Source organism: Camelus ferus, chromosome 2 (genome assembly GCF_009834535.1).
Source record: "Camelus ferus isolate YT-003-E chromosome 2, BCGSAC_Cfer_1.0, whole genome shotgun sequence".
Classification (NCBI taxonomy): Eukaryota; Metazoa; Chordata; class Mammalia; order Artiodactyla; family Camelidae; genus Camelus; species Camelus ferus.
In genome coordinates this window covers 99152620-99167929 of record NC_045697.1, presented here as the reverse complement: position 1 = coordinate 99167929, position 15310 = coordinate 99152620, and the positions used below count along the sequence as shown (strand labels likewise).

The window sequence follows — 15310 nt, the reverse complement described above, 5'->3', positions numbered from 1 at the left end:
AAACTTCATAACAAGATTACAAGTTGCAATATATACTACCATCCAGTGTTTAACCAGGGACTTTTGATTTTTTTTTAAATCCACTTAGATATGATTAAGCTTAAAACAAAAAAACGGAAACGTTTCTAGGGATCTCCCCCAGATCTTTGAGGTTTCCACACAGTGACCATTTCATTTTTCAGTGCAGTGTGGTATTGATCTCAAGCCACAAAAACTTAAGTCATAATCAAAATTCCTGTAATTTTCTTTCTTAAAGAAAGAAAGAAAATATGGAGACATATTTGCTGCCCAGAAATCAATAACCCCATCAGGAAGACAAAAACACACTTTAGTTGCCTGCCAAGGTGCCAGGCTTAACCAGGTTACACTATTCTCATCTGGTTTCTCATCCCAGTTCCAGGGAGGATCAAATTTGCTTAGAATATCAGTTGGTTCCTATGCTGTACCTTTTTTAAATGTCCAGGGAAAAAAAATATTTTTCTTTTTTTTTTTCATGTATTTAATCATTAACAGGGACACAGAAAAACCCATTTTTGTATACCTCCTAGACCTTGACAACATTGACTGAGGTTCAAAGGGTGACATTTTTATCCTCTTGGCTAGTTTAGAAATTTCCTAGAAACATTTAAAAAAGGATTCACTCAAATGCCTAAATAGAATTGAGTGACTTGGTTGAGTGACTGGCCAACTTTTAAGGCAGCATCATTAAAACCGCTTTAGTGGTCCCTGCTGATTTGAAGGAGTGGCCTTTGCTGGAGAAACACATAAAGTTCATTGCCAAGTAGCAAGTAACAGGATGATTTCTTTTTCTGACTCAGGAAGCTGGCCAGTTCTCACTGACATGTTATGATTCAGAGAATCTGGAGCATGTGAAAACCTACAGAGGGGATCCAAACAAATGTCCCATCTGTCGAAGCAGCTTCTTAGCAGAAGCGATGGCCTTTAACCTCTCAAATCCTACTCAAGTCTTAAGGGAAATTAATCTAATGGTCTTTATTGATAGTATTCTCTACTGAACCATGTTCCACTTCACAAACAGGATATGCAAAGTGACCAGCCATTTCTTGCTAATTTAGCCCAGGAGGTGAATTTCCTCACACCTCCAAAAAAAAAAAAATGGTATCTTACTGGTTGAGGATGGTATCATATTAAGAAGAGTAAGAAACAATTTGCTTCTGAATGTGAACAAAAATAATATCAGGGTCTATCAAGTGGAAAAGTCAACTGCAAAAGCATGTGTACTGTATGATCCCAATTTTTGTGTGTCTATTTATATATTAATGTAAGTTAGCAGTGGTCACCTCTGGATAGTGGGAGTTAGGGTGACTTAATTTTCTTCTTTGTGCTTTTCAGTATTTTCAACTTTTTCACAATCAGCATGTTATAGTCAGAAAAATAATCATCATTATCAGAGTAGATCCTTTCAGATAAAAGAATTTTATATTCCCAAAGGGAAGTCCAGCAGCTTGTTACAGTGCATCGCTGATAGAGATGCGTGAGTAGGTGTGTCCTTTTCTCCCTGCAGGGTCTCCCCAGGATATAGCAGCCGTGAGAAGCCAGGCAGCTCTCCAGAGCATGCGAACTTCACGGTTGATGGCACAGAACGCAGGCATGATGGGAATGGGACCCTCCCAGAACCCAGGAACAATGGTCACAGCAGCAGCCCAGTCAGAGATGGGACTGGTCTCTTATAGCTCCACGCCTCCCAGCCAACCGGGAATGTACAGTATGAGCACAGGAATGACCCAAATGTTGCAGCACCCAAACCAAAGTGGCATGAGTCTCACCCACAACCAAGCCCAGGGGCCGAGGCAGCCCACCTCGGGGCAAGGGGTCGGGATGGTGAGTGGTTTTGGCCAGGGCATGCTGGTGAACTCAGCCATGACCCAGCAGCACCAGCAGATGAAGGGGCCGGTCGGCCAGGCCTTGCCCAGGCCCCAGGGCCCACCGAGGCTGCAGAGCATTATGGGAACGGTCCAGCAGGGAACACAGAGCTGGCAACAGAGGAGCTTACAGGGGATGCCCGGGAGGACTAGTGGAGAATTAGCATCATTCAACAACGGTGCCAGCTACCCACTGCAAGCCGGCCAGCCGAGGCTGACCAAGCAACACTTCCCACAGGGACTGAGCCAGGTCGTGGATGCCAACACTGGAGTGGTGAGAACCCTCAACCCGGCTGCCATGGGTCGGCAGATTATGCCACCGCTCCCAGGGCAGCAGGGCCCCAGCCAGGCCAGGCCGATGGTCATGTCTGGCCTAAGCCAGGGTGTACCCGGCCTGCCCGCATTCAGCCAGCCCCCAGCACAGCAGCAGATGCCCAGCGGCAGCTTTGCGCCAAGCAGCCAGAGCCAAGCCTATGAGCGGAACCCCCCTCAGGACATGTCATACAATTACAGTGGGGACGCAGCAGGGGCTTCCTTCCCCGGCCTCTCAGACAGTGCAGATCTCGTGGACTCCATCATCAAAGGTGGGCCGGGGGATGAGTGGATGCAGGAGCTCGATGAATTGTTTGGAAACCCCTAGTCAAGAGGGGCCCGCAGGAGCCACAGCGCTAGTGGTTAAAGCTTCAACCACAAAAAACAGGATGTTGACTCATCCTTGTTTTTTTTGTTTTTTTGACCCACGTAAACTGAGCAAAACTGCAGCCAGCTGACAGTGGAAGATCCAGGTACCAATCCACAGCCCCAGTGGGCCTCATTTCACCTGACTTTCACACAGCAGTCAAGACGAGACACCCTGCGGACCCTGTGAGAGAGGGAGGCGCACCTGAGGCAGATGGGGGAGATGATTCTGCAGCCCCTCTGCCGGGCCCTCCCTGTGATCACCCGGCCCAGTGTGAGCCGCTCCAGCCAAGACCAACTGCTGCCCAGCACAAGGTGGCCATCAGCCCCTCCTGGTCCAGAACCGGAGGCTGCAGCTTTGGAGACACGAAGGAAAGAGCCTCAGGCTGGGGGAAGTTTCATGAAGGCTTCTGGGTGGTTGCACAGGCCAAGAGCGCACGTCAGAAATGCTGAACTCTGGTTGCAAAGAGATGTCCGGCTTCAAGACATGCTACTGTGTTGGGAAGGGAGGCACCAAGAATAGTGAGATGTCACAGGAAGACAACACAGGATCCTACAGGCCTGTCTTCTGCCCTCAATGACCCTCAGGAAGTTTAGAGACATTGCCTCCCAAGGACAGCCAAGCGAGCTTGGAGAAGGGTCCTCGCAGCCCTGGGCGGGCAGCCTTCTGCTGGTGACCGTGGTGACCGTCACTCTGGGGAGTTGGGCTGGAGCCTGCGGGGGCCCAGTATGACCCGATACCTCTCGGCAACTCCCATCTGCTCTCAGCAGCCACAGGATGGGGTGTTCCCAGCTGGATGCTGTGTGTCCGCCAGCACAGCCTTTCTCCCCATCCCTGCCCTTGCCCCTCTTTGCCTCCACCCCAGCCTGCCCTGGCATCTCCTTGCAGGCTATCCAAGAAGAAATGAAGCTTTTGTCTTTAGGGAGCCAGAGCAGAGGCAAAATAAATGCCAGAAGAACTTAGACAATGCCTGAAATATAAAGGCAACACTGGAGTTTTCTTTCTCTGCCTGGAACTGAGTGGGCTGCTCTGCTTTTCAGTGATGGGTTTACACAAGCCGCACCTGTTGCTTCTGGGACACCAAGGAGGGACTGGCCTGGATGTCGCCGGCTCTGGCTCCCTTTGGGAAAATCCCCAGGGTGATCCAAAATCGGCCCAGCCCTTCATCCCTACTTATCAGAAAGACTAATTGCAAACCCTGGAAGAAGATGAGGAACTGAAAAATCAATTGCCCCACCTCACACCTTTTGATGATGAAGAGGAGGAAGGAGGGTTCCTTTCATACGGGCAAAGTAATCCACTCCTGAAGTTCTGTACAGTTGTTCTCTTTGTAATTCACCCGAATCATCCCTCACTGAAGCCTGTGGGAAGGGATCCACAACCTCCACTGTCATAAGGCTTGTCCCGTTCGTCCTCGCCTCCCCTCCCACCGTCCCGTTGGCATAACCGTTGTCCTCGTGAGTGAGAGTGGTGTGAGCTTTTCTCCTGCCACCCCTGCCCTCCGTGTCTGAAAGGCAGGCTCCCTCCTGGGCACCCACAGGTCGTCACTCGCCACACCAGAGCCCCGGCCCCACCACTGGAGCTGGACTGGCTGCGCTCAGGGAAGGTCAGGAACGGGGTTTGAATGAAAAGCTGGGGCAGAGGAGGCAGATGGGCAGCAGGCAGGCCAACACTGCTCTTGACTTGCTTGCCAAGTACCAAGGTCATAGATCTACTCAGCAAAGGGCAGGACAGAGACCAGAGGCGGCCAGGTGGGTGAGGGTCCAGGCAGGGGCTGTGCTCCCTCTGGGAAGAGGTGGTAGCAGGCTGACCGTGAACTCCCTGCGTGGGGAGGGCTACCACCAGGAAAACTCTTGAGTGGAAACAGATGAAAACCAAAACCAAAAAAAAAAAGGTAAACACGAATACACAGAGTATATAATTACCTTTTTCTGAAAGGTACAGGAAATATATAAGCAATGATGAGAAACTGGAGGTGGCTGATGGAGGTTGGGTTGGGAGGGCTCCATTATCTTTTAAAAGCTTCCTCCAAATGCTCAGTACTGGGACCAACTAAATCGAGAGGTAGATTTTAATACGGTTGTTTTGTTTTGTTTTTGTTTTTACTACGGTGCTGATGTACATGTAATGTCTAAAAAAGTTATTTGTAAATAAGTTTTTACAATACTGCAGATATCACTGGGTCTACTATCTGTAAAAAATATACATATAAATATATATATATACTGTTTGTTTAAAATAGAGTATTTTTATTTCATTCCTTAACTCATCGTCCCAGCAGTGGTATTGCACTTCAGATGACATCTAATTACTAATTTGTACTGTATGACCTTTGGCAAATTCCTCCATTTTATTCAGATTTTTCTAGTTTTCTGTTTTTACTTTGTACATGAGCATTACTTATTTCCTTTTAAGAAATGTACAGAACTCTGAAATGTAGAAATGAAGTGATGTTGACATACCACTTTTAAAGAAAAAAAAAAACAAATAAAAGATCATTATCTGAACCAATCCAACGTTTAGTTTATTTTAGGTCTGTCGCTGCTGCTCTAATCTTAATTAAGCAAATGTATTACGCCTGGGTTTTAATTGATTAACTGCAGTTCTTGTTTCAAATTTTTGATATTATTTAAACATTTGTGTAACAGTAGAGATCTATCGGTCATCCCCAGCCTTTTTAATTCAACAGCACAACTAAAACGTTCTCTATTTGCACTCTAGGGGATGTGGCAGAGGTAGGAGAGGAAAGTCAGCTTTAGACTGAAGTCCATCTGTAGACTCAGTACTGTGACAATTCAAATTCCACCTGGTTCATTCTGAGAATTTGGAAAATTGATAGTAAACTCCTTATTTAGAAAAGGAAGAAAACCCAAGGAATATATTGGGGAAAGTAACAACGGGGCCTTGACACTATCGGTGCGCACGCACACACGCACGCACACGCACGCACACCATGTGTGCCGCAATGTTGCCAGCCCAGCTGCACCTCTTTGGAGGACGGCCTCGTGCCAGGGCCTGGCGTAGCCAGCACCACCCACAGAGAGCTGAACGGTGCTTAGCAGTTTATATCTCTCCAGATTGCTGTTAGTCAGTGACCTCCTGGTGCAGGAACGAGAGAGCCCAGTTAACTTGCCTGGAGAAACCCTGAGATAGGATTTCTGTTCTGAGCTCCCCTTCAGGATCAGGCAGAGGCTGGGAATTACCAGAAGGTGCCGCCTTGCTTGGCTTTTTGCTCTTTTGTAGGCAAGCAGGACCCTATGGGGGCCTTCCCGGGACAGACCCCACCCCCATAACCTCTACTGTAGGTCCTCTCTGATAATAGTAACTCATGCATATTTCCTGAGTTTTTCAGATGCTAAAAACCACCACCAAATGGAAGCAATTAACTACTTGGTTCTTCTTAGCACATAGCCCACAGACCATTATCAGTTTAAGAACTGATACTGTTAACCGCCCTGTTGCCTCACCATCAACCAATCAGAATTGTGCACGAGCTGATTGCAGACTCTGGGCCGCCCCTCTCTCACGTGGCCTTTGAAAATGCTCAGCTGAAACCCTTTGAGGAGTTTGGGTTTTTAGCCATGAGCCACGTATTCTCCTTGCTCGGCCCTGCAGTAAACCTTTCTCTGCTCTGGTCTCCGACTTCTCGGTTTGTTTGGCCTCACTATGCATGGGACACATAAAACTTGCATACAGTAACAGTTTTGGAGAAGCCAGCGAGGAGGCCGTGCTCTGGCAGGTCAGTCCCAGCCTGGGGCCCCTTCCCTAGGTCCTGCAGCTGCTGCAGCTCACTTCGCTCCAGGGAACCAGGAAGGACTCTCCCCAACAGGCCAGCTTCCCCAGTACAAAGCTGTTTGGAGCCGAGACACATCGGAGCTGCGGTCCACGGTCGTTGGCGCCTGGGGGTGAGTGGCTCCAGCTTGCTCAGGCTGGGAATTCTCTCCACCCATCTGGGTTCATCCTGTTGCGGGAAGTGAGTCGCTCTGGGCTCATTGCGAGCCACTCTGGTTCTGTTTTGTTTCGGGAGCTGGGCCCTTCAGTTTGGAGGCCTCATCTGGGAGTGGAGGTGGAATTTTTAAACTATACCTCCTCTGATTTTCTATGTGATCGTAGTTTATTTGTTGTTTGTGTTTTTGAGTGTGTTGTTTTGGGGTGAGCCACTCTGGCTTGGGCAGATTGGGGAAATTCTACCCACACACCCTGGGCTCATTCCCTTCTGGGAAGTGAGCCATTCTGGGCTCAATGGGAACCACTGTGGGTCCATTCTCTTTCAGGAGATCTTTTGTGGGACCATGTTTGTTGTTTGTGCGTGTGTCAGTACTTACATTGGTGGATTGAGATGTCTTTGGCAAGTAACGGAGCTCACGTGTGATGACACCAGCATATCCCTATCGCGTTGGCTTCACCTGATTTTTTTTTTTTCCCCTTTCTAGCCTTGGTCTTTCATTTAGCTTCATCTCTGATGGGGCGCTGGTTGGGGTTCTCCCCCTTTTAAATTGATGGTGCATTGGTTGGGAATTTCCGTTTTGGGGCTAGAGAACTGAGAATCTAAGAGACTGGTTTGAATTGTTGTGTGCTTGATATCTGATAATCTCGGCCATGAATAATTACCGTGCCCCTAGGGTATATTTTGCAAAACTGGGAGATCTTCAGCTATGCTCCCATAAGTGAAAGAAAATGATATTTTTAATTGTAACACTGTGTGGGCTCAGTACCCACTGAGATTTGGAGAACAGTGCACCCTAATGGCTCTGTTAGTGTATTAAAGTGGGCCTTTAGCAATCTGGCTTTTATCTGGGGGGAAATGTGTGAGCGTCTCAATACCTGTGTCCAAAAGGGGAAAAACTCTTGAGATCTCTGGTTCTGTCTTTATGTGAAAATTAATTTGTAAAGTAACTATTTGACTTAAAAGTAAGCACTTACAAGTGCTTATATATACTTATACTTCTAAGTATAAAAGAAGCTAGACAACAAATTTCAGGTTCACATAATCTAAGAAATATTTAATATTGAATTAATACCTGCTATTAAAGCTAGCTTAAGCTTGTTGGTATAATCAATACAGACATGTCGTTCATTGCAGCTGGATTTACTCAAGGTCCATAAGTTTATTTCTGTTACAGAGTTTGTCAGCAGAAAGAAAAAAATAAACTCGGTATGGTGAAATTCTTATAAGTAAATTAAATGCAAATGAGATAAGAGCTTTTGGGTGAACTCTTCAGAAATAATTATGTTTTAGTAATGTCTACTTAAAAATGATCTCTCCAGATATTTGATAAGTTGAAATTTTAGAGTTGTACTAAATTAAGTTTATTGAATAGATCACTCCCAAACAAAATAAGATACTAAAACATTATTTATTGAACATTGAAAGACAAAAGGTGTTTAGGACTGTTATTAAATATGTTTGGTGCCACTGTGAAGGAAGTTCATAATTGCTTGCTTCTTGGGTTTCACTAGAAATTAAGGTTTTTAGAGTTGTGAATTCTAATTTAAATGTCATTAAAGCTACTACAAATATAGTAAAGGAAACACTTCAGTATACATTAGGAAAGTAGGATATGTTTTGAGTAAAAGGTATGAGGAATGGAATTGCACTTTGTTAAGGGAAAAACAGTGATTTGGTTCTGGAGCTGGTTGCTTCTAGATGGTGGGGGTGGGGAGGACAAACTAATGTGGATACAGAAAGTTGTAGAAAGGGAGCCTTGAAAACAGAGTTTTGTGCATGGTTGGGCTGAGATTAAACTTTTAATTGGGTAAGTGGATTTTGTCATTAAAAGTAAGCTGGTGCAGGACTAGGTTTTGTTCCTCTATTAGGAGAACAAAGTTTACTCAGAGTGTTTCTGATAACAGATTGTGTGAAACTTTTTGGTATTTTGACAAACTTCCTGTCAAATTGTAATTAAAGTTCTTCTGACTTCAGCTAACTTTGGGATGCTTCAGAGGGCCCCTGAGGCATCTCAGAGAAAAATGTTTAACTAGGATTGGTTGGTATGTTAAATTATATGGGAAGCATTGTCAAATGAGTGATAAGCCTTCTCAGATTATACCATATGGATAAATGTTATTAATATAGACATTCTAGAAATTAAAGTCTCTGAAATTTAGGTATGTCCCGGTATAATGCTATCAGTCATAATTCTAATTATCTTGAAATGTTGAATGTCACAGCAACTTAAGATTCTTTGTCAAAAACATTGTAAGCAGATCTTTAACCTTGCTTTTTTAAGTCCTTTGTCATTCATAGCCAGTTAAAGCTGATGCTTTGCAAAACTGCTTCATCTTCAAGAAGATTCACAAAAAGGACTTTTTGACAAGCACAGCTTTCTTTTAAATCATATTGCTGAACTGGGTAAGATATTTAAAAGGTCTAATGAAAACTCTGATTTCACACTGTTGCCCCCCATGTTTAGGATAGAAAGAATTCTCTAATGGGGTTGTCACAGTGTAGAACTAATCATGATGAATGACAATACTTTCTTTAAGTCTGTTGCTAAAAGGACATGTAGAAAGCTTGTGTGACAATTGGGCATAAGTGATAAAATGTATCGCCTATAAAGTGTTTCCCCATTAACATATCTGAGCCTGTTCTGAACATCTGATTAGTTTTCCTCCAAAGTGGATACATAGGCAAATAAAGAGGAGGCCTGGCCCCAAGGGACATGATCTGAACCTGGGGCAGGAGCTACCAGCCCAGCATCGTGGGACAGATATTTTGACCATCAGTGCTTTCTACTGAAAGATTTACAATCAAAAGGGGAAATGATGGAAAAACATGCACGAATTGAGGTATGGGGAAGTCAATCTGGCTATGAGTGGTTTAACTTAAAACTTTACTGACCAAAGCGGTCTCTTTTATGGCCCTCTGGACATGGATTGTACATCTCCTTTGTCTTTGAGGAGGGGAATGCATTTGAAAGTCAAAATGGGGTAACTGTGGTTCAGACATTCAAGATAAAACTAGGTGGCCATTGTGCACACAGTTTCAGGCCCATGCCTGTGTTGTTGAGAACTCGCATTTTCTGAGCTGTGTCACACTCAGGATGCCACCAGCCATTCTCAATGCAGTGTCTGCTGGTAGATGGCAGCTGCAACCTTATGACCTAAAGTTCTTCTCTTGTAACTATTAAATTTTTAGACAATAAAATTGTTTTAGATCCTATGTTCGCAAAAAAAAGAAGACATACGTAATGGTCAGTGGCTCCTATTATGTATATGCTAACACCACATCAGAAGTTAAAACCTACTCAGAGAAAAGTAGACAGCTGGCTACAAGTCTCCCCAGAAGTGCCAGGTCCAGACAGGTTTTCAGGCTTACTCTCCTGAATTCCTCAGAGAATGAGATGCATTTTGTCTATTAAAGTTTCGGTTGTCACTCCTCCAACTACTTCTAAATTGGGTCTGTTTGTTGCTGAAAGATCAGCCCCCATCCCTGATGAGCCAAATAACTCAGAGACAGGGTCTTAGAGCTTAGAAGAAAAGAGGCAGCTTTATTGCTTTGCCGGGCAAAGGGGACTCACCGCAGGCTAGTGCCTTCACAACTGTGAGCCCACCTTGGGGGTGGGGTGGGGTGGTTATATAGCCATGGCTCAAACAATAAAGCATCAATAACAATCAACAATTATTTTCTTCTCATAAGACTCAGTGACGTCATGTTGTCTCCAGGTGACCAATTCTGTAGAGGCTAGTGGTTGTCACTCTTCCGATCTCTTAATCTTGTACGTGTCCAAGGCGTGGTCTTCTTGGTAATTCAGGCTATTTTGTAAGGTTACAGCCCCATGACCTTCTCCCTGGAGAACAACTCAAGAGATCAAGCATGATTACTTTCGATTACTGGAATAAAGTAGAAACAGGAAAATTAATAGCTTTATTTTAACAATGGGCCTGGAGCTGTGAGTAGCAACCAGTCAGTCAGGTTAGTTGACCGTTTTAAGGGCAAGCATAAGAATGAGCAATCTGTTAGCCTGAGTGCAGCCATTTTATTTATTCTCCTTCGTGTTGGTACAAAAAGGATGGATTTAAGGGACTGAGATCTTAAGACTCAGATCCAGGACTTGAAATTCGGGAATATTTCCAATTCGGTGTCCATTCCCCAAACTGAAGCAAGACTGTGCCCTGTTTCATTAGGAAGTAGGTAGATTGGTTGTCGCCCCATTCCCTGAAAGATGTGGGAAGGATGAAACAGTATTGGAGATTGAAACTGAGTCCTCCTAAAACCAGTTTCCTCTGCGGAGTTTATGATGAACTTCTCTGTCCAAAACATTCCCTTTCCTGTCCAACACCTGTTCTCAAGATTGAGGTGTATCAAAGAAAAGTGGGGATTTGTAACCTAGCAGGATGCTATGGGGCCTTCCCAGGACAGATCCCTCCCCCAGACAAACCTCTGCTGTAGCTCTTCTCTGATAATAGTATCTCATGCGTATGACCTGAGTTTTTCAAATGCTAAAAACCACCACCAAGTGGAAGAAATTAACTACTTGATGATCATGAGCACATAGCCCCCAGACCTTCTGGCGCCTGAGGATTGATAATGTTAACCACCCTGTTACCTCACCATCAACCAATCAGAATTGTTCACAGCTGATCACAGACCCTGGGCCACCCCTCCCTTACCTGGCCTTTAAAAATGCTTTTCTGAAACCCTTCGAGGGGTTCAGGGTTTTTTGGGATATGAATCACCCGTCCTCCTTGCTCAGCCCTGCAATAAACTTTTCTCTGCTCCAGACTCCAAAATTTCAGTTTGTTTGGCCTCACTGTGTGTCAGGCACACAAACTTGTGTTCAGTAACTTTTCTGCCTTGTTTCCCCAACTCCCTGTGTTTTCCCCTCCTGGGAGCCTTCATTAACAAATGACACACATGTGAATCCACTCCTCCACTTCTAGAAGACCTGATGTAAGGCCTTCTATCAAACTTTAAAGGCATGGTAAAACAACACATTTGAAAACTGGGTGAAGCAGAAAAAGAGGCCTCCAGAACAGACTAAGTTTATCATCAAAAATGATTCCAAAACAGAGGTGAGTTTTAATATGTACAAGCCAAGGGAAAGAATGAACCTGACTAAGGAAGAGGCCAGCCCCTCCCCGTGGTACGCTGTGGTCCCAGGCCAGCTGGCAAATAACACCATGGAGAAAACAATGCGACACTGAGCCTGGTCCCCACAAAATGGGCTTAGTGACATCAGATCAAAAATTAACCGATTCGAGGGTGGGGGTGGGAAGGCTGACAACAAAATTAAAACATGAATTCTGAGAGAGGTGGAGTATTCCTTCTCATCCTAATTAATTATAACACACATTTTTATTGACTGCACTAGATGAATGGAATACCTTTCTCCTTTAACATAACTCCTTATTTGTAATCCTGTTGACCTTTATAAAATCCCAGCACAGCAAGTGTGTAATGGGGGAAGAAAGAGGAAGAGAACAATCATCTTTCTAGGAAGTCACTAGGCATCTGCCTCCATGAGGAGGAGGTATTTTACTGCTGAAATTTAAGGAATATTCAAAAGCATTAAAGGAGCTCTCTCTGCCATTGACCATTCTTTTGAAGGCGGACTGTGTCTGGAGAAAAAAGGTTAAAAAACAAATGAACTGATGTTGTTCCTTACTGGTGACTTTTGTGGCCACACCCCATCTACCTCCAACCCTACAAAGAAAAGCAGGGGAGGATAAACACCTTGGAAGAGAGCGGGGCTAATTGTTTGCATAACCAGTCCTTCATCTTTCTGTTTTCTTTCCATTTTTTTCCTCTTTAGTTTTCTCCTCTAGGCTACTTTCTTTAAGTCCTTAGGGACATTTGATTTCCATGCCGGTGTCCTCTGGACAAGCTACCACAGACACCTGTCTCATTTCAAACAATAGGCAGAGGTAATTAAGGCAGCGTTCACACACTTGGTGCCCAAGTGTCCCTGCCACATCCAGGACAGCTGCTGGGCCAGCGCTAATGCTGCGGCTCCATCCCCCCAACCCCCCACGTCCCAGGCCAGGCATACAGGCTGAACACAAAAAGTCTTCAGAGCTACCAAGAATGTGACTTTAGGTCTTAAATTTGCTTCAGATTCTTTAACTTTTTTATTACAAACATTTCAAACAATCAGAAAATTGGAAACACTAGTACAATGAACAAATATACACTTACCGACTTGATTTGATAGTTGTTAACGCTTTGCCATGTATGTTTTGTGTATGTATTTTGTGGAGCTGTTTCAAAGCAAGCATTTCATATACACCCAGCCACTTCACCCCTCATTCCCTCAGCATGCGACTCCAAAGAATTAGGGCATTTTCTTCCCTAGTCACATCACTATCTCATCTAACACAATTCCCTAATATCTAATTCTTCTTATTCAAATTGTCCTAGTTATCTCCCAAATATCTTCCAGAGCTGTTTTTCTCTAACCAGGATTTGATCAAGGATCGCACTTTGCTATTTGGTTTTTATGCCTCTTAAGACTCTTAACAGAAAAGTTCTTCTCCATCCTTTTGTCCGTAACATCGAAAATTCCTTTTGAGGCAGAGAATCTGATTTCTAAAAATTAAGTCGGGCAATTGACTAATACACAAAAAAAAAATTTGTAACTGTCACAAATCAGAAACTCACATCTCTATGGCCAACATGTTTGCTCCCTGTAGCCAGATTTATAGGAATTAAATCATCAAGGGGTTGCCTTGGTGACAATAGAATTAGAACAAAGGAAACATTCTGTAATTCAGACGTTTTTAAAGATACAAAGTTTTGATATGCTGGTGGGCCCATTTTTTTTTTTTAAGTATTGTTGATTTAAAATGTGTTTCAGGTGTACAGCAAAGTGATTCAGTTAAACATTTACATATATATTTCTTTCTTAGGTCCTTTTCCATTAAAGGTTATTACAGGATTTCCCTGGGCTATACAGTAGGTCCTTGTTGTTTATTTTATGTATGGTAGTGTGTATATGTTAATCCCAAACTCCTAACTTACCCCTCCTCCCAATCCCTTTCCCCGTTGGCAACCATAATTTGTTTTCTATGGAAGTTTGTTTTCAGTTTGCAAATAAGTTCATTTGTATTTTTTATTCCACATATAAATGATATTCATATGATATTTATCTTTCCCTGTCTGACTTCACTTAACATGATAATCTCTAGGTCCATCCATGTTGCTGCAGATGGCATTATTTCATTCTTTTTATGGCAGAGTAATATTCCATTGTGTATGTATAACCACATCTTTATCCAGTCATCTGTCTATGGACATTCAGGTTGCTTCCATGTCTTGGCTATTGTATATAGTGCTGCTATCAACATTGGGGTGCATGTGACTTTTTGAATTAGAGTTTTCTCTTGATATATGCCCAGGAGTAGGATTGCTGGATCATATGGTAACTATGTTTTTAGTTTTTTAAGGAACCTCCAGACTGTTTTCCATAGTGGCTGCACCAAACTGCATTCCCACCAGCAGTGCAGGAGGATTCCCTTTTCTCCACATCCTTTCCAGCATTTATCATTCGTGGACTTTCGAATGGTGGCCATCCTAACTGGTGTGAGGTGATACCTCATTGTAGTTTTGATTTGCATTTCTCTGATAATTAATGATACTGAGCATTTTTGCATGTGCATGTAGGCCATTTGTGGGTCTTCACTGGAGAGTTACTTGTTTTAGGTCTTCTGCCCATTTTTGGATTGGGTTATTTTTGTTGTTGTTGTTGTTAAGTTGTATGACTTGTTTATATATTCTGGAAATTAAGCCTCTGTAAGTCACATCACTTGCAAATATTTTCTCTCATTCCATAGGTTGTCTTTTTATTTTACTTATTTTATTTACTTTGCTTTGCAGAAGCTTATAAGTTTAATTAGGTCCCATTTTCAATTTTTGCTTTTATTTTCATTGCCTGGATAGACTGTGCTAGGAGAACATTGCCAAGATTTATGTCAGAGAATGTTTTGCCTATGTTCTCTTCTAGGAGATTTATTGTGTCTTGTCTTATATTTAAGTCTTTGAATCATTTTGAATTTATTTTTGTGTATAGAGTGAGAGAGTGTTGTAACTTCATTGATTTACATGCTGCTGTCCAGTTTTCCCAGCATCACTTGTTGAAGAGACTTTTTCTCCATTGTATATTCTTGCCCCCTTTGTCGAAGATTAGTTGACTGTAGGTCTGTGGGTTTATTTTTGGGCCCCCTATTCTGTTCCATTGATCCATATGTCTGTTTTTATGCCAATACCATGCTCTTTTAATTACTGTAGCTCTGTAGTATTGTCTGAAGTCTGAGAAGGTTATTCCTCCAGCTTTGTTCTTTTTCTTCAGTATTGCTTTGGCAATTCTGGGTCTTCTATGATACCATATAAATTTTAGGATTATTCTAATTTTGTAAAAATTGTCCTGGGTAATTTGATAGGGATCACATTAAATCTGTAGATTGCCTTGGGCAGTATGGCCATTTCAACAATATTGATTCTTCCAATCCAAAAGCATGGGCTATTTTTTCATTTCTTTAAGTCTTCTTTAATTTCCTTAATCAATGCTTTGTAGTCCTCCACATATAAGACTTTCACCTCCTTGGTCAGATTTATTCCTAAGTATTTTACTGTTTTGGGTGCAATTTTAAAAGAGATAATTTCTTTACTTTCTTTTCTTGTTGATTCATTGTTAGTGTGAAGAAATGCAACTGATTTCTGTATGTTAATCTTGTACCCTGCTACCTTGCCTAATTCTTTTATCAGATCTAGTAGTTTTGCATGGAGCTTTTATGGTTTTCTATATATAAT

General features: G+C 43.1%; 1 protein-coding gene and 1 long non-coding RNA gene across 5 annotated transcripts in view; both read left to right on the top strand.

Moving 5' to 3' along the window:
- The window catches only part of MAML3 (mastermind like transcriptional coactivator 3), a 391314-nt gene extending 386241 nt beyond the window's left edge, over positions 1-5073 (top strand). For all 4 annotated transcript variants that reach the window (XM_032463842.1, XM_032463840.1, XM_032463849.1 and 1 more), the window contains exon 5: positions 1526-5073. In XM_032463842.1, coding sequence (XP_032319733.1) covers positions 1526-2523 — 998 coding nt within the window. In that variant the 3' untranslated portion in view covers positions 2524-5073. The remainder of the gene's footprint in view (positions 1-1525) is intronic.
- Positions 5074-6151: 1078 nt separating this feature from the next.
- The window catches only part of LOC116658669, a 44230-nt gene continuing 35071 nt past the window's right edge, over positions 6152-15310 (top strand). The window contains exon 1 of the long non-coding RNA XR_004313907.1: positions 6152-6467. This is a non-coding gene — a long non-coding RNA (uncharacterized LOC116658669). The remainder of the gene's footprint in view (positions 6468-15310) is intronic.